Below are 27,417 nucleotides of genomic sequence, written 5' to 3'. Positions count from 1 at the left end.
TTTTAACGTCTTGGTTGAAAAGTTAGGACCTCTGATTGAGTCTGATGTCCTCAAGCATCAATGCTGTGTTGCTAATTACTAGTAATTTTGGTGGCCAGGTGCACGCACTTGTTCTATGGGGTAATCTGTCTGGAAGGCCTGGCACGATAATCTGTAAGTAGCATCACTCTAAATTAAACGAGTGTACAAATATAAAGCGTTGATAGCCTTGCAGTTATTCCTAATATAACTATTGCGAGTAGAGTCGTTGTCGTTTTCAACTAGTGTAGATAACATAGAGAATTGATCCCTAAGCATGCATCCCAAGAAAAAAAAAACGAAAAGAAAACTGTTATTATGTATAGCCATAGGCTCTCATACCTATTTTGGACTTCTTCACAAAACCACGAAATTATTTCCTAGCTTCTTAGTCCACCTCGTGACAGGGATGATATTCGTTTGATCCTGTAGTATATTGTATGCAGGCCTTATTAAACGTCAGTCAGAGATTCCACAAGGTCTATAGTTCTATGATCATCCAGTGCTGCCGAGTATCGCTTGGCCATAGCGTCAACACACTCTTTAGCCTGCATCTCATAAGGGCACATTATCCAGCCGATTCCCGCCAAGAATGACTTGCGATATTCTTGCAAGACATCATCGTCCCTGCTCGAGAATGTAGGGCCGCCTAGTTTCTCCAGTGTAGCGAGATAGTGATCTAAAACTCTGTACTCGTGAGTCCTTCTATCCTCGATGCTCAAAGCACCACCGATGAAGTAGGCCACGTCGTGAAAAGCCGATCCGATATGAATTATCTGCCAGTCAAGGAACCGAGGCGCACCTTTTTCGAGATAAGTGTTTCCAGTATGAGGGTCGCCATGTAATAAACACCGGAACTTGGGGTTTCTTGAAGCAAAGTGTTTCTTTAGAACCTCGGTGATGCGTTTTTGATCTTTGAGGTAGTCATGTACTGCTGGTCGTTCTGGGCCATGCACGACGTCGTCGAATGTCTGCATCAGAGTTAAGATAGCTTGATCGTAATCTGATGTGAGCCAGGCGTAGTCCGTTGGTTTAACACCCCAAGTCGACGCGTGCAATGCCGCAAGCTGTTCAATACCAGCAAGCACCCGCGTGACAGGCCATGCCTCCGTAGGCTTTCCAAACTCACATCTTTGAGAAAGGTCATCCATTATCACGATACCTTGCCTAGAATTATATCCCGCCCACCAACTTTTGGGGATATCAATATGACCGAGGGATGGAGCCACACGATTAAAAAATTCCACCTCACGTTGATATATCATGATGACCCAGGGTACTTGTTCGATAAAGCCTGGGTTAAACCCACCCTTGATACAGAGGTCAGCAGACCTCAGTATCGCCTTATCCGTCTCTACACCATCCTCATACTTGACGTTAACGTAGAGCTTGGTGGCGGTACCGGGCAATATTTTTGTCAACTCTGTCGATTTTACATTAACCTTGAGTACTTCCGAAAGCCAGGAGGCCGTGACCTCTTCTGGGACGGTAGGGAGCTGAGACTGAGTAGCCATATATGCGAGTTGATCCGCACTGGACTTGGAGGGCGGTTTCTTTTTCGTCGTTGTTCTTTTATTTCAATTGTTTTTCTTTAATATTGTTTTAGTTGTGCTGTGTGCTTACCTGTCAGCCTGATGAAGGTGCTCATGGTCTCTTATATCTTTTGAATCTCACCTCAGCGTTTCTAACAAGTAAAGTGGGCTTTTGACTTGCTTGTTGTTTCTACTAACCAAACAAAGTCAAAGTAAAGTTGAAGAATTTTTAACCAATCAGAACTGTTGATTCTCAATTTTTGTGTGGATTCTAAATATGATGAGGTTATTCAGACGCCTCTTTACAAGGACCGTTTGTAATAATTTACCTAACAGTAAACTCTTAAGGCCAAGCCTTAACTATATTATTTAAGAACTAGATAAGTTGGTACCTGAACCTCGAATAAACTGTGTGTTAAAGCAATTAACCTAGTAAAGATATAAAGAATTTAGGGACTTTAGGTAGTTCAGGGGCTGATTTGAGCAAAACTGCGAATAGCTTCAAGTAAACAGCTTTATCAGATTTGTCTATCTAGAATTAAGCAAGCAGGAATAAGAACTTTTCTGGCATGTCGTATTTGTACAGTATACTGTGTACCTAAGGTAGTAGTCGCTCGAGGAAATATAGAAACTCCGAAAGGAACTTAAGAGGTACCAATGTACCTATACTTCTAATAATAAAAGGTAAACAACGCCTTCAGGCTTGTGCGACGCAAGCTCACTACCAAAACATAGAATTGATATACTTATTTTCAATTGATGACAATGACTACTCCAAATTTATCTGAATGTTCCATTGGTTCAACTTCGCTGACTTTCCGAGTCCAACCTGGAGTCGTCTTAAAACGTCCTCACGATAGTGTTAGTAAAGATTTCGATGCTAGAGTCGCCAGATCTTTTATAGTCGAAACTCAAATCCTCGAAATACTTGGAGACCACCCCAGAATTGTCAAGTCAGTTTACCGGCCTCAGTAAGATTATCTAGGTATATAACTAACTATGCGTGGAGATATCTTGGACGGCAAGATAAGCCAGAACTTCCGTCAGGGTTGCTCTTTGTTGAAGCTAGCCATGGAGATCTTCAAGAATATCTCAATAATAAGAACGACGAAATCCCCCTTGCCCTTCGAAAAAAATGGTGTCGGCAATTAGTCGAATCGATCGTATACATACATCGTCACGGGGTGATACACTCTGATCTACGCCCAGAAAATATCCTCGTCCATGCCACTACCCCTACATCTCTTGACATCTGTCTCTGTGATTTCGGTGGTTCAGCGTGTGACAAAATCGAATTGCAGGGTCAGAATTTACCAGATTCGGGCTTTTTTGACCCCAATTCCGAATGGGTATCAACACCTGCTACAGATTTATTCAGCGTTGCATCTATACTTTACACAATCCTTACCGGACATTGGCCATACAGGGCACCTGGGGGACGTTTTGGGTCTCCCGAGGAGATGACGAATTATGGCAAGCTGGTTGATGATTTATTTAAAAGACAAGAGTTCCCTGACGTGAGTGAAATCTGGGCGGGGGCTATTATCCTAAAATGTTGGATGCACGAATATGCCACTGCGGATGATCTTTTGCAAGCTTTAGAATTGGAGATGACGGACGAGACAAGTGAATAGGAGTTAGAAAAGTGAATGGGTGAATGAACACATAGAAGAATGAGTAGATTTGGCAAAAAGAGTGAATAGGTACCCAACATAATTTAGTTATTAGATCTTGACATGAGTTTAACGTCCGCTTAAAACTCCAAAAGCCAAATATTGAGTTATTCAATATCAATGATCCCAATTACGTAATCATAATTCATGTCTGATCATGTAAGTTGATCATCATAAGTAGCCATAATGTCACAACGGCACGTGTGAATGTTAGACTAGGTAGTCTGCAATCTGAATCCGGGGGTGGAGTAGAGTGGGTAAGTAGGAGCCAAAAGGAGTATAAGTAATGGCTGAATGAGGAGTATCGTAGTCGTTTACTCCAAGTTCCTCCTCGGCAGATTACCATCGACCAATAACACAACATAAGGATAAATGCCGAATCAGGGCCCCGAGGTGTGTAATAGCTATCTGTCTATTTGATTCAATGCCAACATAATAAGTCTCATCATCCCCCCTTGAGCTGATATGGTTACCTAAGTATCTGCGCCCTTCGCCTCACTTCTTGTCTATATTTGGATCGCTCTTGACCCCTTGCTGGCTCACCTTATCCTCTTCGAGGTACATGCGTATTTCCTCTTATTACGATGTTGTTCGACCATTTCCTAGCCGGGCTGAGGACCGGGGATGGAACCAAGATGTTCGGTCAATTTTCGGCGTGGCATTTAGCTATATCGACTTTGGTGATTGGCATCATCACTCTGATAATTGACTATGGCTATATGCTATGGATGAGATTAAAACTGGTCAGTTACTCACATAGCGGACACTTTATTCAGTGATAACTAATTTGAGTGGCCGTTAGCCTCCTGGACCTTTTCCTTGGCCGGTTGTAGGCAATACTTTTATGCTCCCGGAGAATAAGCCATGGATTTGGTTTGAAGAGCTGTCTAAAAAATATGATGCGCCGCTTGTCACGATATGGATTGGACGGTGAGAGAATCCCGCTATCCCGTATAAATCTGCGACTAACTTTCGAGGTAGAAATCCAACCATTTGGATTAACGACGCGTGGGCGGCCTCGGAGCTTTTTGAAAAGCGTGCGGGTGTTTACTCATCGCGGCCGCGGATGTTGGTCTTTGCAGAATTAGGTGCCGGTCAAGATAACTTAGTCAACATGTATACGACGCGTCCTGAAGAGCGTGACCGTTGGCGTGTTCACCGCAAGCTCATGCATCAGGGCGTCGGTATCCAGTCCGTCCGCAGGTATCGTCAATTTCAAAATAACGAGAGTCGGGTCGTCGCGTATGACTTACTTAGAGCCCCCGATGATTATGTTAAGCACTTCGAACGGTACGCCACAAGTGTTGTCTCCATTATCGCTTTCGGAAGACGTGTCGAAAGCTGGAGTGATCCTATTATTACCGAAGTCATCGCCGTTATGCACCTAGCTGCCGACCTGAATGTCCCTGGCAAGACCTTTCCCATGCTCATGGAGACTTTTCCTTTGCTTGCGAAATTTCCCAACGAGATTGCACCATGGAAGTATGGGTTAGGTAAGAGACGTGGGACTCACTTCTTCCACGCTTTAGCAGACGAAGCAGTTAAAAAGGAAGGTCACGAGGACTCTTTCGTCCACCACCTATTTTCTGAAGGCCCAAAATATAACCTTAGAGATGCTGAAATTTCTTCACTAACTGGAAATCTATTTGGCGCCGGGTCCGACACTAGCAGCAGCACACTAATAACGTTTGTTCTAGCTTGTTGTGCTTTTCCAGAGACCCTAATTCCGGCATGGGAAGAGCTTGATCGTGTAATTGGGTCTCACAGAAGTCCGACTTGGGAAGACGAAGAAAAGCTCCCCTATGTCAAAGCGTTTGTTAAGGAGGTTTTCCGATGGCGTTCGGTTGCCATAATTGGAGGACAACCGCATGCGCCGACGCAGGATGATTACTATAAAGGTTGGCTGATTCCCAAGGGCACCTGGATTCAAGGCAACGTATGGGCGATTCACCACAACGAGCGCGAATTCCCCGAGCCAGATCGTTTTAACCCAAACCGTTTTCTTTCTGGACATCCAGATAGTCGGCCGTTCCCGGGAGAAAGGGGTTATATGACCTTTGGATGGGGTCGCAGGGTTTGCTCGGGGCAAGCATTGGCTGAACAAGGTACTTGGATTACTGTTGCTAGAATACTATGGGGCTTCAACATTCAGAAGAAGAAGCGTTCAGATGGCAGTACGGTTAATGTGGATATTTTCAATTACACGTAAGTGCAACAGAAGGACAGAGAAAAGGAGGGACTTGCAATGTATAAAAACTAATAATGTGCATGCAGGAATGGGCTTAATATGCGGCCGCAGCCGTTCGAGTGTAGTATCACGCCGCGTAGTGAAGAGATTCGCCAAACGATAGAGCGCGAGGGTAAGCAGGCACTTGAAGAGCTGGAACAGTATCGCGGGGAAACCAAATATCGTATGTCAACATTCTACGCAAGAAACGATGTCGCGATGAAGCTTTACGGGAATGACGAGAAGGTGTCATCGTAAAGAAAAGTAGAAGGTTGTTGTAGATAGAGTTAATCTTCTTTCTTATATCTAAATCGTTGATTTGAATTATGGTCCCGATTCGTTGAGGAGTAGTCTTTGACATACACGCGACGAAGGTTAAGAGGTAGGTAAATATGTATGTGTTGACTGAAAAGCAACATAAATATGACGCGCGATGTTTAAAAAATGGGTACAAGCATTTGCGAAAACAGGTAGGTTGACCTTAAGAAGTGTAATCGATACCTAGGATCGGCTCGTCGGAGTAGAGATGGCCCAGACTTTGCCAATTTAAGTTGCCGGAGATTGAATATTAGAAAGCCTCCGCCTCTTTGCGTGTGCTAAAAACATATATTCCCTTCATTCATCTTTCAAAACTACGTGAATGGCAAATCTCGTGAATCGCCATATCTAGACCAAAGTGCAACATGCAGATATCTAAGTCCGTAAACGAAGGCTCGTATGAAGGCGTCGGCCTACTCATATTAGGAGCGGGCTGGACTTCAACATTTCTTATTCCGCTTCTAAAACGCGAGCAGATCAAGTATGCAGCTACAACAAGGGACGGCCGGGATGACACAATTCGATTCAAGTTCGATCCTAAATCGAGTGACGCGGGGCCGTTCGAGATGCTACCGATCGCCAAGACGATACTAATCACTTTTCCGTTACAGGGTGAAGGCCAAGCAAAACATCTGGTACGCATGTACGAATCCACACATGAAAAACCCGGTCGCTCCAAGCCGCACTTTATACAACTAGGTGCTACAAGTATTTGGACGGCCCCAAAATGGCAAGACGAATCATCACCCTATGAACATGCCGACTCCCGTGCCATCGCCGAAGACGAGTTGATGGCATGTTCCGAGAGCGCCGTGCTGAACCTCGCCGGACTGTACGGAAATACCCGCCAGCCACGAGATTGGGTAGACCACGTGGTAAAATCAAAGTCGGATCTAAAGGGGAAAGGTGCACTGCATGTCATTCATGGCGAGGACGTTGCCAGAGCCGTTGTCGCCCTACATCGAAATTTTACCCCCAAGAAACGGTGGCTCTTGTGTGATATGCATGTCTACGACTGGTGGGATCTAGTACAGGACTGGGCAATCCAAACTTTGCGGAGCGCCGAGGGTGGCGTCGGTCAAGTTGACACATCGACCGCTAAGATCGAGAGGCAGACGGAGCTGCTGAATTGGGTTGGCGAGCTCATGCTAGAAGAGGGTGTCAGGGCACTCCCAAGAGATACGTCTTCGCTAGGGAGAACACTGGATGGTAGGGGATTCTGGAAGACTATGGGCATCTGGCCGATTCAAGGGCGCATTAGATAAAGGACTAACCCCCCTCAAGTCGTACTCGAATCTCCCAGATACTAACGGCTACATATTACTATATTAAGGTAAATCTAGATCTATCACATCTACATCGGGATCTATCATATCTACATCGGCTTTAACTCAGCGACTCTTCCTTGTGTATCTCTATACCTGGCGGTGCGCCTACGAGGGTCTTGCATTGAGCGTAAATAACGAATTGACCAGAAACCAGACCGCACGTCATTACTATTCGAGGACCCAAGCCTGAGAGTAATAATCTCTTAGGACCGAACTCCCTTGCGAGTGTGAACATTCTACTCGTCACACCCTGTTTCGGATCGCCCGCGCCCTTGTTAATAGCTGACAGCAGCGTATCGGCCGGATGGGAGAGAACGGCGGCTGCAACACCAGCCACAACACCGGAGCTTAGTTCTACCCCTGTGGATTGCAATTGAGTCATTTTAGCTTTCCGCTCGGGTCCCATGGTGCGGTATATGACCTCGACTGCCGCCTCATGTACGGAAAACTGACCCACGGCGTACGGCACCTGCTTAAACAGCAGCGGTATAAAGCCGGAGTAGAATCCACGTATACCTTCTTCTCTAGCTAGGCGCATGAAGCCAGACGTAAGCCCAGATGCAAAACCACGTTGAGAGACGAGGCGAATACGCGTAGCCTCGAGAGGACATAGTGCAATGTCGGCGAAGAACTCTGCTGTCGCGCTGGCACCTAGATAAATGGCAGTACGCCGTTTTATCGCTGTCTCCTGGGAACCTGTCATGTCGATAAACTTCTTCTTGAAGAATTCGTATCCTGCAAACTTGCCACCGCCCTGAACTAGATAGCCGACGGCAGTAGGCCCAAAGCCTGTCAGCAGAGCCGAAGCGCCCTCTTTGGCTACTATTTGCCGGGCTGCCCTAACCATGTTAAGTCCTTTCATCGAATCGTCCACCTGAATTCTAGTTTTTACTACATCAATGGGGGTTGCGGCCTTGACTCTCGTTAGATATGATCATAGTTTGTAGATACCTAGATAGGTGCTTACCCCATGAGTGAGGGTTGCCGCAAGGGCTCCAGCACCGAAGAATTTGACATAGTCACCCGAGCCAAAGGCGGGAGTTATACTTGAACTCATTTTTTTTTTAAAAATCCTTTTCTTGAGTATGATGAGAAGATTGAGCGGCAATCACTCAAAACCGACCAGACGGGTCTTATACCGTCTCGGTGCGTGGTCGATTACTCAGCGACAGGATCGGCTTGAGACTGCGGAAAAGAACGAGTCGGGTCGCCGTTTTTTTAATTAAATCAAATTTCTTGAGTGTTCCTTGAACGAGATATTTCCTTACACGTAAATATTGTTTAAAATTAAATTATTATCATAAACCCAAGAATCAATATTGTGTTGACCTATTCCGGACTGATCGAACCCTGTGAAAAAGCTCTGACGTCATGATTTCGATCAAGATTCTCCTGATCGGACCCATGCATAAGCCTCCTCCGGTTTACGCTCGGGCTTAGGTACTCGGAGACCCGGTAATACGGTACTACATAGGTAAAAGGTTGATGCTATTAATATCACATCGAATTCCGACTGGGTTTTAAATTCCCACGATCTTGATAATATAACCATAAAAAAGGCATTTTTGCGCAAAGGGTCGGTCATAAGTAAGTACCTCGTCTACAGTAGCCTTTAGAAACCATTCCCATCATCTTTTATAACTACGTACTAGGCGTTCATTGTTCCCACCTTTGGCATATATGCTCTTTTAATGTTAGATGTTATGTGCAATAGAAGTTTATGTGGAAGATCATCGTTCTTACGCCCTTTTCCCCAGCGAAAGCTAGTGACCTTTATTGGACGCTTCACAGACATCAAGATCCGAGGGTATAAAGGGGAAACCAGGTACGAAAGAAAAAAGAAGAAAATGACTTTTACCTTTGATAACAAGGTGATTGTCTAGGTCAGGTACCTGGGGCGTGGTCGACCCGTAACTCAGCATATGTGGGTACCATTGTCCTACGCAACGTTGGCGTCGCTTCTCTATACATGCTAGTTTTCATAACTTCTATCTGACAGGTAAATATAAATTAAAACTAGGAGCAACCCGGCGTTTAAGTCTATATCAATAATTTAACTGTGAAGTTTAATTGTTGTTATACGTCTGGTTATTTCCATTGCTTTTATACAAAACATCCCGTAGCTTCATATATAATCATCACATGTATAATAACAATTTATCAATTTATGACAAGAGCTTTACACGAATGAACAGAGATGTCTGTAGTTACTGCTTAACGAAGTATGAAGTAACGGAATATTGAAGAAGAAAATTTAGCATCTTGTCTTAAAATAAAATACAAACACTCTAAGGTTTTTTTGGTTTTTTTTTTTTTTGTGCGTGATTTCTACAACAACGACAACACTACGCCGCCTGGCAATTAATTACCGAAGCAACTTGACAGCGCGTGTGCAGTTCAGTGGGACCATAGTTACTACCGTTACTGCCATGAGCTGGATACAACGCCCGCCTCCCATTACAATAGGAATTTCCAAGATTCCAACTCCACAACACAACCAAATATTTCACGCCCCCTCGATAGCCTTTCAGATAACTACCCAAGATGGGTAGCAAAGACAACGCAAAGTCATCTCAGCTTACAGCTACTACCCATCCCCGTCCGAAAAATGGCCGGACGCCTTTGCCAGAGGCACCCAGTGTTCTTCGCAGACGAGCTGCTATGAAGTAAGTATATTTCGGTTCTAATACCAATATATAGCTAGGTACTTTCTCTTCTAAGAGATAGGCTAGATGCAATTCACTACTATCTTCGACTAAGGTCGCTTGTATTTCAGCCAGTGCTTCTTCAAATAAGCTCGTCTTAGTACCATTTTACCCAAAGCTTCTTATTTTACCCCTTGTGGTACTATGCGACATATTTTCTAACAAAATCATTTTCTTTCCAAAATACTGACATAATATCATCAGCAATGCGGCTAGCACCTCTAAAGCTGCCATCCCCAGCCCGATCACACCCAGACTTGATTCTGAATCAACTACCAGTCCCAGCTCCATTACCTCTAGTCATGCGGTCAGCTACAGTTCACACCCCCCTATCAGTCCCAAGACTTCACCTGCCAGTTCAACATCAGAAGATGAGAGTACGAAGCCCTCTGGCTCAGAGGACGCAGATACATTCATGTTTTCTGGCGTAAGGGGGCGCGTTATCACTATAAATGGAGAGGAGCGCTTCTTCTGCATCGAATGCAAACGACACTATCGTTACTATAAACAGAATGTTGCTACCCATTACAATCATTTTCACGACCCTTCCTCAAGCTTCGCACGTCTGCGAGCCCCCTTATCCGAACTGATTCCTTGCTCGGAATATGGCTGTAGCTCAACCTTTAACACGAAGCAGGCCATTATCAATCATTATCGCCACTTTCACGGGCATAAAGGGAAATCGGACCCCATCTTAGCACTTTACGGCTTCTAGGCGTTTTTACCGTCTCCTTTCTACTCAATACCCACCAATCGAGTCAGGTCATCATACTGCTATGAATTTCAGCATCGAACACGAGAAGAGTTCTACTCTTTGGGAGAGAATGCGACGTTTTGGAGTTACTATTATAATACCTCGCCAATTCTAATCAATTTTATGAGGTCAAGGGAAGAGATTGTGGTGTCGTGGGATAGTTATCGTACAACGACAATGGATAGGGCTAAGGCCTGATCTCGTAAATAGAAGAAATTATTGAGCTATAGGTAGCTGGAGGGTTACTACTATTCTTTCTATGCGAGAGGAGAGATGATTTCTTTCGGATTAGTAGTACGATTGTTAGGTAGTGAACCAATTCCATATGTCTAGACTTATGAAGCTTCGCGATACTTCCGAGCCGATGACCTTAGCCAGACCGTAATCGCATACGATTTCAAGATACATATCTTAGAAAGATCAAGTATCAACTGACGATAACATGATTCTTATCATATCATCATTAACATCCTCACCGCTATGTCTTTCGTTACGCCCTTCATGTAAAAAAGTTGAGTGCGTGATATTGATGTTGGGGCTGAAAGCTGAGGGCCATTAGATCTAGATCTAATAATACCCCTCATAAAATCCTACACCTTCCTCTCCTGTGCCCGCCATCTCCTTATACGCCCTTCCTACCAAGCCCTTCTCATTACATGACCTCTGTATATACCCCTTTAAGGACTCCGGAATCGCGAGCTATATATAAAATCTTCAAATATATTAAGTAGGTACCTAGTTATCCAAGTAGTCATCTAGGTTTCTAATGAACGTAATCTTTCGTACTCAACATCGACAACATAAGATATTTATTACACTGCAAACAACTTGTAAGATTGGATTTCAATTTACAACATTATGATGGCGAATGGTGATCTTCAATTCCGCGTCGCGACTCCGGACGATGCGTCGCAGATCCAGCAATTGGTACAGTCTGCATTTCGCGCTGAGGACAGTAGGGAAAACTGGACAGGGGACATGACTCTTGCGTCGCAGTTCAGCGTCAAAGTCGAGGAGATCATGAGCAACATCACCAAGCCGGACAGCGCATACCTCATAGCTACTGACGAAAACGGCGCCTTAAAGGGCTCCGTGGGAGTTTCTAAACGCAACGCCGACCTTGCTCGCATATACATGCTTGCAGTTGACCGGCATCACCACCGGGGAGGCATTGGGCGCAAGGTCCTAGCTTATGCCGAGGACTACTGTCAACGTAGATGGGGCGTTAACAAAATAGGACTTGACGCCCTTTCTTCCCGCCACGAGCTCATCTTGTGGTACATACGCTGCGGCTATCGGAAGACGGGGGAGTTGACGCAATTTCCACGTGAGCGGTTCGCTGGCTTGGATTTAACAGACTTGTATTTTGTCGAACTGGAAAAGGATTTAGACACGGGTTCTGCCGCAGTTGAGAGAACATAGACTGCTGTTTTTACGAAACTTTATGTTTACACCGCAGGAATGGGGGCTCAGTATGCGTTTGGGGGGTTTCCATGCCAGCTCCCACCGGATGGTCGAAAGGTCTATTGATCCGCTCTGATAGTTGTATGCGAAAATATGAAATATGCTACTTTCAGTTCTTATGTAAGTTGTCATCTGAATTTGAATTGATAGAGGATTAATGATGTGGTTTCTGTTAGCCGTGGGGGTTTAAAGTGTAGTTAACAATAGCACTCACTTTAGTACAAGTCAACTCTCTTGTAAAAGTCTTAAATTCCTAGCGTATCGTGTATAGTACTTGAGACAAGAGCTTCAAGCTATCAATCTGTCAAAAAATGAACTTTCATTCAATGTAGACATGGATATAACCAAAAGATAAACGGCATGGAAATACCGTTGTAACATGCTCTCATCTATCCCCTTGGCTGGCATAAGACAGCAACTCCATAATTTTCAGTATCAATACATACGGATTGGCTAGAAAAGAAAGAAACGTTCGTGCGGTACTGAATCGACCAATAATATTTGTAGGTTGCGGTTTTAGAGACTAATCATAAGGCCTTTTCCTATTATGTTAATGAATGACGTTAAGCTTTATGTACTAATACTGAAAGTTATGGAGTTGCTGTCTTATGCCAGCCAAGGGGATACGCAACAAGGTATTACCAAATAAATATTCAAGAACAATTACCATTTACTCTTTCGAGACTTTTATTCATTCATATTTTCTACCCTCCGCAATCAAATCAATTTATGTTGTCGATCTTCGAATTCAACCGTTCTGCCTGCTGTTGTACCCTAACTGTACGGTACGATGTACGATGTACCCTAGCAGCTTTAGTGCTATTCAAGCTTCAAAGTTGGTGTTATTGAAGCTGCCAAGGTACCTGCATGTGGTGTGCAGGCATAAGAGACGCTAACTTGGGATAGCCTATAAAGGGTGGGAACATGTCGTGATTCGTAAAATGATTCGCATTCTATTCGTGTTCTATTCGATGCGCCGTCGTTTTACACGAGGCACTATTGCGACTATTAAGCACGTAGATTTAGATGGACCACGTTCTGAATTAAATAGTAACTATTAAAAAAATTTCATAGTTAGAACTTGTTATAGTTATCGTAAAGATATCGTATGTTTAAATGACGCGTCCCACATTCGTAATTCGGTTTTGTACCTTTGAATGCTCTTCCCTCATTACGTGTCAGTTATACATGTTTCTCTAAGCTTGTCCATTAATGTATAGGTAAGCAGGCACATTGTCGACAGTCATACGCTTCGGTGCATACCTATATCATGCATATGTCGATCTGTGTACCATTGATAGGATATCGGACGGCATAGGAATGATAAGAGAGTGATAAGAATTACTTAGTCGGCACACCCGACCAACGAATCTATCTTATTTTGCGGTTTTGCAGTTTTGCGCCCACTAGTTAAGCGGAACAGGGGACAGGGATGACGCCGCAGTCTTATTAGATCTTATTAGATTCTTAGCGATTCTTAGCGAAAGCCCAGGGAAACTTAGTGGAGATATCGGGTGGAACGGCTTAAATTTCTGCGCCATGCACAGCGCCGATCCGCATTGGCGTCTTTGATGACCGCCTATTGGATAAAATGAACTCTAGGCGGCTTGAAAATGAGGACCGGACCCGCGGGTACTAAGCCAAAGGAAAACGAAACAATCAGTTCATATTGTTTTCAAGTTGATTTTACTGCACAACTGCGTCATCTTCTTTTTTCTTTTTCAGCCGTTGAAGATGCACCGACAACTTATACACGTATCTATATATGTGAGCTAGGATGTTAAGTCAGGTTGATATTTCTTTGAATGATCTAGTTGTGATGTATTTTATGTTAGTTAACCATAACTAAGGGAAAGAAAGAACCTTATGGCTACAAGAAGGAATGCATTCGTCCAAGATCGTCGTCGTACTATGTAGTTTTTGGCCTACTTTATCTCCTCGACTCACATTTCTCCATCCCTCAAAGATTCCACAATTCCTACCTCTTATCACCTAAAAGTAGATTCTTGCCTCTTTTGATTCGTACCACACATACGTACATACGTACATACGTATTTGTATTCCCCTCTTACCTTATGTCCATATTCCTCTCTTCTTTTGGCTTGTTTCGTCGTACGGTATCTTGCTCTAGGCTTCGGTTCTTTACATACAATCTTTCCCGCCCTTAGTAGAATATTCAACTATCCTTTCTTCTATTACCTTTTCTCCTCGTTAGAATCCTGAAGAACTCCTAGTTCTCTTCCTCTTCTTCCTACTTTTCTCAGCTATGCTGCCCCTACGGTGATAAAGAGAAAAAGGGCTCTCCCATGTTTCCATCCAAGGTCCCCCGAGTCTTTGTCCTCGCCAGCACGGTGCTCCTGTTCCTCGTCACATATACGACCCTTCATCTGTATCATCGTGTTCCACCCTCATATCCAGCCGCGGATCCTCAAATTCTTCCGATTCAAGATGCGATAATCCCAGAGGGGCAGTCAGATGTCAACCATGTAGTGGCAGCAGACATTATTACTGACATCTTAACCCCAACTATCATTACTCCCGTGCCGAGTCCTACCAGTAAAGATGAAGAGCCAGCCTGGAAGCTAAAAACTGACAATGCACTATCTCAACCGTCAGCTCAGCCTACTATCCTCAGTGATGATACTGCCGCAGGGGATAAATCTGGAGAAGAGGAGCATCAACAACCGCTTCCTGACCCTAAACTCTGTTCTAAAGAGTTGGAGTTTCTGGTACGCTCTAGCATCGATCTAGGATTAACCGAGCGCGTGCACTACGTCCGCCGCTATATCAAGCCCATATTTTCCGATACCGCCAACAGAGACGATATTGCCAACATCACAGAGCCTCTCGTTAAAGGCGAGATAGAGATCGATCTGTATCAATGCGGAGATGTCATAATTCCTCAGTCTGAGTCAATCAAATTAGTTGTCCCGAAGCCTTATCCGAGGACTAAGCTTTCTCACCTTATGTTCGGTGTAGCAACAGATTATAAACGTCTCAATGACTCGATCGTCCCTTTCACTCATTGGATTTCTGGCACTGGTGCCAAGCTCGTCGCTGTCGTCACAGATGCCAAAGACAAATCGCCTGAAGACATAAAGCGACTACAACGCAGCTTTGAAATAGCTGATATCGACGTGACTTTGGTGAAGCCTATTAGTGGGGACTTTTCGACATCACAGAATCATTTCGCTGTCCTAATCAATATGCTCCAACAAGATAGTCCCGATACCCAGTGGTATGGTCTCATAGACGACGATACTTTCTTCCCGAATTTGAAACCTCTCTCGGACAGTCTCGCCATGTTGGATCACAAGACCGATGCTTACGTCGGCGCTCTCTCAGAAGACTTCCAGTCTGTCCGGAGCTTTGGTTTCATGGCATTCGGCGGCGCTGGTGCGTTCCTATCAGCTCCGCTAGCCAAAAAGCTTAGTGACCAAGCTCTCCAATGTATCCACGACGCAACTACCAAAGAGGGAGATACCATCCTTCGGGACTGTGTATACTCTAACTCCAAAGCCAAGCTCACTATTCTCCCAGGTCTGTACCAGCAGGATTTAAGGGACGATGCTAGCGGATTTTTCGAAGCTGGATTAAAGCCTTTAAATCTTCATCATTGGAAAAGTTGGTACAAGGCACCTGTCGAGAAGATGGCAAAAGCTGCCAAGCTTTGTGGAGATTGTTTCTTGCAGCGCTGGCGGTTCGGTAATGATACGGTGTTCTCAAATGGATTTTCTATTGTGAAATACCCAGACGGTGTGGAGTCGGTCAACCTACAATTGATGGAGGGTACGTGGGGTAAAGCTGACAGCAAAGACTTCGACTTTAGCCTTGGTCCGCTCAGACAACCCTACCCCGCGGATCAGAAGAAGAGTTATAAGCTGAGAGGAGCCGAGTTTACGGAGAGTGGGGATCTAAGGCAGTTGTACGTACGGACTGCGGATACTTCTAAGGATGAGGATGAACTCGATCAGGTGATCGAACTGATATGGCAAAGGCATTAAATAGCAGGCGTTAAGAGGGGCGGCGCATACATGGTATCCGATTAGATGGCTTGCTTTGGCGTACACCTTTGGTCTACATAAGTCTTTAACTGGAGATGGCGGCATTGCATATGTACTTGCATTTAAGTATTATTACCCAATGAATCTGAGAAATTCGATAGTATCTAGGTGTTAAAATTAGTACGTATTGAGCTATGTTTATATTTTACCTATAGCGTGAAGAGAAGCTATACGATTCATTAGTGACTAACTCTTAAGCTAGGTATTTAAAGCATAGGACGTAATTCTTGAGAATTTACCTACCTTGTGTCTATACGTGATAGGAGGTTTAATGCGTTGTTATTAACTAAGCTTGTTTACATGAAACTATGTTAGTACCTACGTACAAGAGTTCATTCTTAAGATACATCGATAATAAAGGTAAGTAAGTCATAAGCTCTTTATTCTACGAGAAAATATCATAATGAAGCCCAAATATAAATACCCTAAGAAGATACCTACCTAAGTAAGCATTTCAATATTTTAAGGCAGGATACTATTACTCAACTTCGTATATTACTTCTCCTTGTCAAGCCGGTGCATTGATTAATTACAAAGTAAGTACCTTTACATTATAAAGCCCAACAAGTGCATTATTAGTATAAAAATATAAGACAATTTCATTGTTGCGCAAATATTGAAAGAACTTGGGTGAATGATGTAACACAATGAACAATTTTCTGTTACTATTCTCGACGCAAGTTGTAGAAAATACGTTTGTTGGATTACAGACGCCTTGTTCGTGATATCTCCAAAGCTCTTAATAAACACAGCTAGTTTCCTGAATATGTATTAGAATCTTCTTGCATGATATTCACTACCTTAGGTAGTCATAAACTTCCAGAGTCTCCCAGACATTTTTTTTATAAAGTGCTTAAGCCAAACGAACCCCGGTAAATTATATTTAACTCGTACGTACAAGATATTCTGAAAATAGTCAAGCAATCACGATGGCTTTCCCATTAGTTAGCCAATATCAACAGCAACCGCTTTATGGATCTTCTCGCTTCTATGTAGAGGAGCAAATGGATCCATCGTCTCAGCTCCTCATGATCGGGCAATGGTCAAATGATCTGGCAGTGCGTCTCCAGGAACTGCATGGACAACTTGCTTTCACAGTCTCTTCCGTAGATCCACGGTCTCCTCAGTGGCTGGAGTTCCACTTGTACCTAGCGCAGCAGTTCGAGCTCATATCTGCGGGCCTTGAAACCCACCGCTCATGGTTAGACCATCTTCAACGAATGCAACACCATCCAGTACGACAAGATCGTCTGGATCAGCACCAGCGCCTTCAAGAACCGCAGCAGGAAGATCTTGTAGAGCAAGATCTTGGAGAACAAGCGGCAACACCCACTTTCGACATTCCCCAAACCCAATCTATGTCTCAAGCCAAACTTCAAAAGCTTAACGACAGGCTTGAAGTAGCACACGAGGAAAGTAAAACATATGGTCAACGTGAAAATTAATGATTCTATTATGGGTGGTTTACTGGAATAGTCCAAATTTCATCAAGCTCGCCAATACTTGGATACCTCCTGATTAAGAATCAACCGATGATCGACATTGCCATATAAATAAAAATGATAGTGATAATGAGAGCTTGGTAGAGATATCGATTAATAAAATAGCCCTAATGGGCCATGTTCCTGACTTAGACTTGAGTAGACTACCTAAGGTACCTAGGTAGATATTATGTTTAGAAGTTATAGAAGTAAATGCCGATAACTACCTACATTCATTATCATTCCGATAGCGTCCCGCCGAACTAAAACATATATCACCTATAGTTCGTATCTAAAATCGGGATTTTCTTTATCTGTCAAGTCATCGAATGCATGGGCGTGCTCGATCTTTTCGTTATTAGTCGAGATGACTTCCCGTTCCCCAGTGACTATCGTAGAAGCATCGCGGCGCTTAGATATGTTCCTCCGGACAAGCAACACTCGGAGGAGAATTAAAAACAGGTTAAATAACACATAAAGACAAAAGTGGGCAGTGAACCCTTTTTGATACCGAGGCGCATCTGTTTCTTGGAAAATCTGCGTGAAAATTGTTAGGCCCAGTCGCTCAATGAGTCAAGTACTTAAACAATACTAACCTGGGGAGCTGCCATGTTACCGGCGGCCCAACCGATGAAGGTCATGGCTAGAGTGGTGGATTTTTTCGTTTGCCCCCCTACATTCCGGGAGATCAAAGAAAATATCATATTACCTTCGGCAAGGTAGAACTGTGTGCAGTAAAAAGCGATCAAGAGCCCGACTTTATTTGTAGGGCTAGGAGGAATCGAATATATGATGGCAGTACCGATAATAGCCGGACTGTGGAGTTATTAGCGCATCTTCAAAGTTCCATGTAGATATTGACTTACAGTGTCCAAAGCTGAGTAGGTTAGCTCGATGATCTTCCTATTAGGTAAACAGAGAAAAAAGGGGTATGTGTACTGACATGCATGATGATAGCCGTCTGGTTCGTCCAAGTCACTAGCCAAGCCCCTCCTACCATGACTATGATGGTAACAGCCCCTTGGGCAATGTTAAGAAGCTGCGTTTGAAGATATGAGAATCCAAACGCTGAGATTATCAGATTGCTAAACACTCCAAGGCCGCCGATAACGAGGGTAGAAGTAACCTGGAGCATAACATAGCACCAGATCACCGGATCCTTTATCGTCTCGAGCATCTGGTACCGCTTATACGTTTTGTTTTGGATACCCGTTTCGTTGGCACGTACGCGCTCGATCATCAGTCGCTTCTGGTCTTCGTTGAAGCACTTGGCCTTCATGGGACTATCCGGCAACCACCAGCCGATGAAGACAGCCCAGACACAAGTGGCACATCCTAGTACGAGGAAGAGCAGCTGCCAAGACTTGAGTGAGTGGCCTTGGAAGTGACTTGCGCCATAGGCAATTAAACCCCCAACCTATTCTCAGTTAGAATTAAGAGTCAGACTTCACCTAGAATTTGAGTAATGTTACCATTAGCTGGACCCCGGTCATACAGTCTACGGAGCAAGTTAGTAGATTCTCACTAAAATAAGTGTCCTAGGCATTAAAAGGGGAAGAGAACTTTCAATGTTACATACACCAGAGTGAGGTTAGGATAGATTGTTCCTGTTTAGTATACTGCATATGGCCCCTTAGCTAAGAGCAACAGATCATTGACATAATTATATCTTACCCACATAGAAGTCCTATCATACAGTTAATCCTAGTCTCACATCGTACTCTAGTCATAGTTCCTGACTTACATGATAATAAATGCTGGTTGTACGCATGACTCGAAGATGCCAAGAAGGAAGCGGACGGCCATCAGAGACCCGAAGTTATGGGTTGCAGCCGAGCAAGCGATAACAACACCCCAACAAAATACATTGGCAGAGAGATATTTTGAGACGGGAAGTCTTTGAAGAAGCAGATTTGTAGGGTACTCGCCGACGAGAACACCCATATACAAAATTGTCCCTAACCAACTTAAGAGGAATTGATATTGTAAGCGCATCAGCACGACCAGAGTTATATAGGTTGGTTCTTACCTATAATCTTGGCCTTGCAGATTAGCATCTACCTTGATGTTCATCACAGACGCAAAGCCTAGAGTTCCTTTATCCAAAGATTGGCAAAAGTACGTTCCCAGCATGCAAGCTAAGATTCGCTTATTGACCGTCCAAAACAGCTTCTTGTTGGTTTCATCATCGATATGTGTCCCAGTTATGCCGGCATAGGCTTCAATCTTTTGACTGTGAGCTTTAATAACATGCGGGTCTAAGAGGAAGTTCTGACCTCGCTGTCTCTATCTGCATGACTTAGTACGCGGTCATCCTCTACGGAAGTGATGGCGCTCATGTTGCCCTGCGTTTCAGGTTTCGCCATTTCGTCTCAATGGTGGTGAAGAGCCGCCAGTGTATTACATTGAATGGAGACTGCGTTGGGGAACACCTAGAGACAAGGAGTAATCAGCAGTGGGCAATTATGTACCCCTTGACCCTAGAACATATGTTCAAAATCCGGGGTAAGCTAAAGCGGAGAATGGGCTGATAAGACTGGAGAATCATGGGGGATCTAATTCGTCGTGGTAACGAGCCGCAACAAATTTCGTCGTGTTGGTAGACGATACCTGGGTAGGTGGCGGACAGAAGCCCGGGAGATAGCCCGGCCTCCGCGTACCACGAGAGTGCAAGCATACGACGTCCCAACAGTTTGGACCTACATAATACCGAGCCAACTAAATTTTCCATCATGGCATGCTAGTGTCTTGGCGATTTGATTTACGATTTCAAGTCTCGATAGGTTAAGGTATGGGCATCCTGAATATAGATTTCTCCACGATCAACCCCGTGGGGATTTATAAGAAGCTGGCCAGTATATAGTATCGTTGCGCGTCAGGGAAGGTGGATGTTTTTAATATATGGAGATCTGTTATCTTACAAGGGTATAAAACGGAAAACATGAAAGCCACTCATAGGAGGTATGTTTCTTAAATACTGTTTGCGAATCATAATTGAACTTTTAATACACGAAGACGCGCCATACGAAGACGGCGACTTTAAACGAGTCATGTATTCAAGTAGGAGATATGATATCCTCGTTTGAAGCTTAATATGGAGTTATACAAAAAACATCTATTCGTTTATTCATATATTAATAACCCTTTAAACAGCAATGTAAATTAAAAGGGGTGGTTCCACTAATCCTTGACCTCTCATCTTACCTTTAACCAATTCGATTTTCTTGTCGTCTTTGATCTTCGTGTCGAGTACCCTACGTATATCTACCTAGTAATATGATGAGCATACTTTGAATGTAATTTGGTTCTTTTTGAGTGTACGAGTAGTTTCCCGATAAAATATTCGACATGGACGATGAGGACGCGAGTCTTTCTGCTGATGGTGAGGCACAGCAACGTTCCAAGAGGAGACGTATCTCACGCGACGACGATGTCGAGGGTCCGGCGTAAGCATTACATCGATAACGTGTAACTTTCCATCTGAATATGTTCTAATGAATCATGAAGCTGTCAATCCTGCCGGAAAAAGAAGGCAAAATGTTCCCGGCAACAACCGTGTTCGGTTTGTATCAAGTATCGTAGGGCCACCCGCGTGCACGGTTTCAAGCGCGTCATCTCACCTATCTAAGTATGTAAATATTAACGCGAACATAGAAATCCAATGTGTCTACGACGACACACGGTCTAAACCTGGAATGAGAACCGGTGCCATAGAAAATTTAAGTCAGAGAGTTGGTGCGTTACTTGCCCGTCACTCCTTTTCCGAACCCTTTATCATCTTATTTCATACAACCAACGCCCTTCTGGGCTAATTCTTAATAGCGAGTCTCGAGCAAATGTTTCTTGGACAGAGTGTGTTATGGCAGCAACTATGGGGTGGCCTAGCAAATACATCTGGTGGGCATATCGATTCTCCTTCGAATAGCCTTCGCGATCCTGCTTCTTCATTGAAGGATCACATCGCACAAGTAAAGTCGAATTTAACGCATATAGCATCAACCGATTCATCACAACACAATCCTATATTAGAGGCTCCTAACCAATGGGGAAGTCGATTAACCCAGAGAACCATAGCAGGCCACGATAAGGTTAAACCTATCGAGTATGATGAGATAGATTTACCTCCAAGGGACTTAGTTGACGCATTAGTTGAAATATACTTCGCCAAGATTCATCCATGGATCCCTATGCTCCACGTCCGGCTATTCCGTCAGCGTATGGCTGAAGACCAAAAACGAGCACATCTAACAACTATATTTCATGCCATCGTCTCGCTATGCTCTAGATTCTCAGATGACGCCCGCCTTGGAAACGTCGAGGAGAAACTACGAAATGCTAAGAGAAGTAGACAAACTGTTCTGCTTCGAAGCATGGAGTCTTTCTCGGTAGAGAATTTGCAAGCTCTAATCATATGTGCATTCGATACTCTTGGGAGTGGTCGCGGACCTTCGGCTTGGTCTATAGTCGGCTCTATGACTCGGACTGTCGAACAATTACAACTCAGTGTCGAGGAAAACGATCAGCCTATCGCTACATCTGCTAAAGCCATGATTAAGAGGATGGCTTTTCTTCCGCCGGCGCGTAATTGGAGCGAGAGAGAAGAGAGGCGTCGGGTCTTTTGGAATATCTTTCAATTGGATCGGTTTTGCAGCATTGCGACCGGTTGGAACTTATCACTAACAAGCGCGGATGTGAGAATGCGTTTACCTTGCGAGGGGGCCCTATGGGAAGCAGGGGAGCCTCTGGAGACCCCTACACCCTACTTCGGCGTTGCTGATCAGACTGGTTCCGTTAACGGTGTGCTTCCATCGGCAAGAATGGGTGAAGAATCTCAAGAGTCCCTCGGGGGATTTGCTTACTGCATCGAAGCGACGGAAAGCCTTAACCTTGTGGCATCGTTCTTCCTACAACAGGTTATCGACATCTCTATGATTCACGAGGTGCAGGTATGGCTGATGAAGTTTAAACAGTTAGATTTACGCTTGATCCAGTATGTTTTTCGGTCCTTACCGGTGTTCATCCTTTACCGCGTTAACTAATACCATTTGATAGGTGGAAGCTATATCTGCCTGAGCAGTGGCGAGAAGCCTGCGTTCTAAACCAGGACGGAATCATGGACCCAAATTTGACCTTGGCTCACGTTACGCACAATACCGCGGTAGTCTTGCTTCATCAAAGCATCGCGTACCCTTTACCCGATTGGCAAAATAGCCGTATCCGGCTACCCAGTGCTTCAAGTTCCGAAACCTGCCTAGCCGCAGCTACAGAAGTTGCCATTATAACGGAGAAGTTTTTACAAGGTTCTACATCACCAACAAACCCGCAATTTGCCTTTTGTCTATTTATCTGCGGCCGTATGCTTTTGGCCCATGCGTCCTATTACCAAGTACCGTTGCTAAAAGAGTTCGAATCTCTTGTTGAAAGCCTATTAGAGATGTCTAATCGTTGGAACCCGTGGCGCCCCCAAGAAGGTCCGCGTTTCGTAGAGAATCTGGCGTCCAAATTTGCAATGCGTCTTAGACACGCCCAACGACAGGGTCCCGGCGCCATCGATATCAGGCAACCCGCTTACTCAGAGGATGACGTTCTTCAACGAGAACAAGACGCGCCGGTATCAGTGCCGATTCATACCGGCCAACTACTAAATTGCCGCTCCGATCTTTACAGTATACCTAGTCCTATGGCTACCCGAAACACACAAGCAAACACTGTCGGATCAAACAACGATGCTTCCCCTGACAGTATCACATTGGCCTTTCCCCCTCTACCGCTTGCGTTCCAGTCAGACCATTCGAGCAGGATCCATGCAGAAGTAAACTCACCAGCGCTAGCGTCACTGCAGACGCATGGCCCTCTCTTACAAGTCGACAATCCTGAAAGTTCTGGAAGCATGTCTTTCGGAAGCTCAGATATGCTTAACTTCGACGACCTGAATGCATACTTACAGCATCCCTTCCTACCTACACAGAGGATAAGCATGTTTTCAGAGCCTATGAACAATGGCGAGCCACCATAAGGTGTAAGCCATGGAAGCAATACACTAGAATGCTGGGTAAACCTATCTAAATTTAATCGTGGCAGACTAAGAGAACATCGTATAATGGGATGACTCCAGCCTACTCCATACGTAGCCGACAGACGAACATCATCTTCCCTGCGTGACTCCGAACCCTTCAGTTATAGCAAGACTCTCTCCAAGGCCCATCTCAAGTAGTTTATTTCCCACAAGCAGAAAAAAATAATCCGCATACACCAATCCGTGGTTGGCCCATCTGCGCGGAGCAAATTCGTAGTTATTAATCGTGGCACCATTCAATATTGTTTCGGCACCCTTTCCCATGTCTACTGCCATCGTTTTCTGGTCGCCTAAACTTCCTAGCTCAGGTGTCTCGACAAACTCCTCTTCCATAACAAATTTAGCCGGATGGTTAACATGAGAAGCGCAAACGGCCTCTATGATTCTGAGAGCGTGCTGGAGATATGCACTCGACCTTCCAGCAGCTGTTTCTATTTCATGAATCAGCAGCATTCCATAGCTAGCTATCATGGCTGCGCTAGTATCCGTAGGTTGCTGCTTGTCTCTAGGCGCTTGGAAATCCCATGGTGGAATACCAGTTTCAGGTAAGTGCTCTACGAAGTAATCTGCGCAAGCCTTGGATGTTTCGAGAAATGTGTAGTCTTTAGTCCAATGGTATATCTGCGTGAATCCGGTAATTGCCCAAGCCTGACCGCGAGACCAACAGGAGTCATCGGCGTACCCTTGATTTGTCAAAACCGACTTGATAGCACCATTTCCAGGGTCGAAGACGACTACGTGCGCAGTTGAATAATCGGCTCGAACATGGCAATGCTGGCTAATTTTGGCATGGCTGAGCGCCGCGGCGTACATGGAATTGTTTTGCGACTTTGCGGCAGCCCAAAATAGCATATCAAGATTCATCAAGTTATCCTATAGTGAAGTTCCAGTCAACCACGATCCCAGTCTCTATTTCCAAGGTTAGGGGAGTTCTATCACTTACTACTATAACCAAGAAGTCTTTATCCGGATCCTGAAACGAATATCTCTTGGTGATACACGTATCCCAGGATCTAATACATCCTACTGCTGGACTGTAACGAGTCATCAAACTTTCTGCCGCTGTAATCACAGTATTGAAACCCTTCACGTCATTCTCGAGCTCCCAAGCTGCCCGAGCCCATGGCGCAATCATGAATCCAAGATCGTGCGTGGTCTTCAATTTCGCATTTCGGTAAAGGCTAGCTGTCCACCATTTGCATGCGAACCTACTTCGATCAATATTTCATCCACCTCAAAACATCTAATCGATACTTACTGCAGCTGGAGCTCATGCAACTCATATTCAGTAGTTGATTGCCCTATATGGCGGGCCTCCTGTGCATATTTCCGCTGCCGCTCAAGAAGGAGATACAAGCATCCAGGGAAGAATCCAGAGGTCCAGAACTCTAACTCGCGGTAAACGTACCCTACACCTCCGGGTTTGGTGTATTCAGGGAACAGAGTTGGTGGTGTTGGCTGTATTAGGTGTCAGCAGTTGGATCAAAGTCGTTATATTTGACTTACTCTAGAAAATGCTTTTTGGGCCACCCCCCAAATCTTTGCGGTCACATTTTCAGAGTATAAATTCTCGAAATGTCGACCCACCGAGTTGGTCAGTGCAACAGCTCTGAGCCCCGGGGGTGTCCTCAGGTCATGATAATTATGAGCTTCCTCGTCAGTATCACGGGCGCTTTGGCTACGTTTCTATCATATAAGGTATTAGAAGCGATTATCTTTGGAGAGATGTTAGGGGGCTAACTAATGGTCTACCATCATGGGCAGAGCCGGCCCCGTCTTGGTCCTTCTCAACGATTGAAATTTCTGATGTGGCCATTTTGTCTTCCAAGCTTAAACACGGGTCTTTCTTACTTTAGGCAAAAGGTGCAATATGTTGTTGGCGCACCACAATAGTCTCGACGATCGATAACAGCACAGTCCAAGTTATCCAAGTTAATTGTTAAATTCCACCGCTCAATGAGACCACCAGTCTGTTACCAGCAATAAGTCCCGACATGTCCTAGTATGCGCGATGAGTATCACATGACAAAGGGTCTGGGTGGACAAACCGCTCAAATTCGCGAACTTACAGTATTATGGTGATCAGAATCCAATCAAGATTTTAAATTATTGCCGGCTCATAGTCCGGTACTTAGCCCGAATCTCCAGCCCCTTTTTATATATATAAATATTGTGGGTCCGGGAAGATATGCGGAGAACCCGGAGAATCCCCCATGGGGTTCGTTGCTAATGGAAAAGGGGAATGGGATCACCCCTTAGTATGGAATATGCTAGCAGGAAGGTCTCATCTTGCTTTTAACAAGACGAATGATTCGCGATTCGCGATACTACATACCAATAGATGAGACGCAACCTCGCATGATCAGAAACTAGATCAGAAATCATGGCTAACCTCGTTGCTACTATCTTCATTATTATATTTTCCCAAAATGTTATAGCCATAGGGGGGTTGAATGGTTTGCCTATTCTGAATGGAATTATTCCGACGGTTCCCGCGTTTCCAGGAATGAAAACTCGAATCGGCCAATTCGTCCACCCTGGTATATGGCATACGCACGATGACTTAGAACGTATGAGGATGGGAGTGGAGGGGGGTGAAGAACCCTATGCGTCGGCCTTTATAAAGTTTCGTGAAGATCTATACTCCGCTTCTGATGTAAGAATTCCAACTATGGCCTCACTACTTCATTCCTTCATCTGATAAGATATCAAGTATAGTATGCAAGGACCCAAACAAGTTATTTGTAGAGGGACATGTAGCAATTATACAACATTCTCGAACGATGCCCGAGCAGCTTGGCAGAATTCCATCATGTGGTATATTACCAGAGATCAGCTCCATTGGGATACAGCTACCATAATCTTGGATGCTTGGGGGTCAAATCTAACAGACGTGATTGGCACTGATACATCCCTCCTTGTAGCTTTAGACGGTGACCTATTTGTTAACGCCGCAGAGATTATGAGATGGGAAGGTGGATGGGTTGAGGAGGGTGCCAAACCTTCGGGGACGTCAGGATTCTCTAATCAGCTCTACTGGCTATTTGCAAGACAGTCTATCATAATCGGCCAGGCTAACTATGGGCTAGCTAGCATTAAGGCTCTCTTGTCGTTTGCGGTATACCTTGACGACGTCGCAATGGTGAGTAAAACATGGCACCTCATTTATTCATCGCAATTAACCTTCCCTCTTGCCTTCCAGTATAACTATGCGCTCAATGCATATCAAAATGATTTATGTGCCGGTGCTCTCGGAAATTGGGACACAGAGACTGGACAGGGCGCCGAAACCGGCAGGGATCAAGGCCATGCTACGACAGCGCTCGGTTGGGCTGCCGAAGCCTCTCGAGTAGTTCAGTCCCAGGGATATGATATCTACTCGCTTCACGATAACTTAATCCTCAAGGGAGCCGAATATACTGCCAAATATAATCTAGGTTATGAGGTGCCATACGACCCAAAGTTTTACCGGTGCGAAGCAATTCTAGTCAACGGCCCTTGGAGTATGCCTTCAAACATTAGTCGCGGCGCTGCCAGCGGACCACATGTATGGGATGTAAGATTCTCTCACGGCCCTGGTTCTCTATCATTTGAAATGCTGATGATATAGATATTTTATTATCAATATGTCATCAAGAGAGGCCTCGACGCACCATATGTATCAGAAGCCAAGTCAGCTCACGATGCAGCTGGTGGTGAACAGACCAGTTGGTACCAAACCCTTTAACAAGCTCAACTCTTGCTAACAGTACTATAGGCAATGGGAAGCTCTCAACC

General features: G+C 44.6%; 10 protein-coding genes across 10 annotated transcripts; 6 read left to right on the top strand and 4 right to left on the bottom strand.

The window, feature by feature from the left end:
- Positions 1-470: 470 nt before the first annotated feature.
- On the bottom strand, positions 471-1,532 carry GL218_06827 (uncharacterized protein; the record flags this gene model as incomplete). The annotated part of the gene is made up of 1 exon (XM_033583556.1): positions 471-1,532. The coding sequence occupies one exon, from the start codon at positions 1,530-1,532 to the stop codon at positions 471-473; it is 1,062 nt and encodes a 353-aa protein (XP_033432989.1).
- Positions 1,533-3,807: 2,275 nt separating this feature from the next.
- On the top strand, positions 3,808-5,708 carry GL218_06826 (Cytochrome P450 2C29; the record flags this gene model as incomplete). The annotated part of the gene is made up of 4 exons (XM_033583555.1): positions 3,808-3,966; positions 4,026-4,153; positions 4,205-5,428; positions 5,498-5,708. 4 exons carry the CDS (start codon positions 3,808-3,810, stop codon positions 5,706-5,708), a joined length of 1,722 nt encoding a protein of 573 aa, XP_033432988.1.
- Positions 5,709-6,133: 425 nt separating this feature from the next.
- On the top strand, positions 6,134-7,033 carry GL218_06825 (uncharacterized protein; the record flags this gene model as incomplete). The annotated part of the gene is made up of 1 exon (XM_033583554.1): positions 6,134-7,033. The coding sequence occupies one exon, from the start codon at positions 6,134-6,136 to the stop codon at positions 7,031-7,033; it is 900 nt and encodes a 299-aa protein (XP_033432987.1).
- A 121-nt stretch (positions 7,034-7,154) lies between these two features.
- GL218_06824 (Mitochondrial phosphate carrier protein) lies at positions 7,155-8,153 on the bottom strand (the record flags this gene model as incomplete). Its single annotated transcript, XM_033583553.1, has 2 exons — positions 7,155-8,009; positions 8,064-8,153. The coding sequence occupies 2 exons, from the start codon at positions 8,151-8,153 to the stop codon at positions 7,155-7,157; spliced, it is 945 nt and encodes a 314-aa protein (XP_033432986.1).
- A 3,260-nt stretch (positions 8,154-11,413) lies between these two features.
- Positions 11,414-11,977, top strand: GL218_06823 (putative gnat family protein; the record flags this gene model as incomplete). The annotated part of the gene is made up of 1 exon (XM_033583552.1): positions 11,414-11,977. One exon carries the CDS (start codon positions 11,414-11,416, stop codon positions 11,975-11,977), a length of 564 nt encoding a protein of 187 aa, XP_033432985.1.
- Positions 11,978-14,325: 2,348 nt separating this feature from the next.
- Positions 14,326-16,023, top strand: GL218_06822 (uncharacterized protein; the record flags this gene model as incomplete). Its single annotated transcript, XM_033583551.1, has 1 exon — positions 14,326-16,023. One exon carries the CDS (start codon positions 14,326-14,328, stop codon positions 16,021-16,023), a length of 1,698 nt encoding a protein of 565 aa, XP_033432984.1.
- Positions 16,024-17,843: 1,820 nt separating this feature from the next.
- GL218_06821 (uncharacterized protein) lies at positions 17,844-19,930 on the bottom strand (the record flags this gene model as incomplete). Its single annotated transcript, XM_033583550.1, has 10 exons — positions 17,844-18,101; positions 18,161-18,380; positions 18,431-18,441; positions 18,508-18,981; positions 19,037-19,062; positions 19,144-19,183; positions 19,239-19,251; positions 19,309-19,530; positions 19,594-19,790; positions 19,841-19,930. 10 exons carry the CDS (start codon positions 19,928-19,930, stop codon positions 17,844-17,846), a joined length of 1,551 nt encoding a protein of 516 aa, XP_033432983.1.
- Positions 19,931-21,101: 1,171 nt separating this feature from the next.
- On the top strand, positions 21,102-23,580 carry GL218_06820 (C6 transcription factor; the record flags this gene model as incomplete). The annotated part of the gene is made up of 4 exons (XM_033583549.1): positions 21,102-21,126; positions 21,219-21,299; positions 21,387-22,554; positions 22,617-23,580. 4 exons carry the CDS (start codon positions 21,102-21,104, stop codon positions 23,578-23,580), a joined length of 2,238 nt encoding a protein of 745 aa, XP_033432982.1.
- Positions 23,581-23,709: 129 nt separating this feature from the next.
- On the bottom strand, positions 23,710-25,456 carry GL218_06819 (Unsaturated chondroitin disaccharide hydrolase; the record flags this gene model as incomplete). The annotated part of the gene is made up of 5 exons (XM_033583548.1): positions 23,710-24,513; positions 24,584-24,848; positions 24,899-25,098; positions 25,147-25,326; positions 25,382-25,456. The coding sequence occupies 5 exons, from the start codon at positions 25,454-25,456 to the stop codon at positions 23,710-23,712; spliced, it is 1,524 nt and encodes a 507-aa protein (XP_033433216.1).
- A 996-nt stretch (positions 25,457-26,452) lies between these two features.
- GL218_06818 (putative glycoside hydrolase family 92 protein) lies at positions 26,453-27,367 on the top strand (the record flags this gene model as incomplete). Its single annotated transcript, XM_033583547.1, has 3 exons — positions 26,453-26,782; positions 26,843-27,196; positions 27,251-27,367. The coding sequence occupies 3 exons, from the start codon at positions 26,453-26,455 to the stop codon at positions 27,365-27,367; spliced, it is 801 nt and encodes a 266-aa protein (XP_033433217.1).
- Positions 27,368-27,417: the final 50 nt, after the last annotated feature.

Source organism: Daldinia childiae (genome assembly GCF_008694065.1).
Source record: "Daldinia childiae strain JS-1345 chromosome Unknown Scaffold8, whole genome shotgun sequence".
In the NCBI taxonomy this organism is placed as follows: Eukaryota; Fungi; Ascomycota; class Sordariomycetes; order Xylariales; family Hypoxylaceae; genus Daldinia; species Daldinia childiae.
The sequence above is the reverse complement of the archived record's forward strand: the minus strand, read 5'-3'. Positions and strand labels throughout refer to the sequence as shown.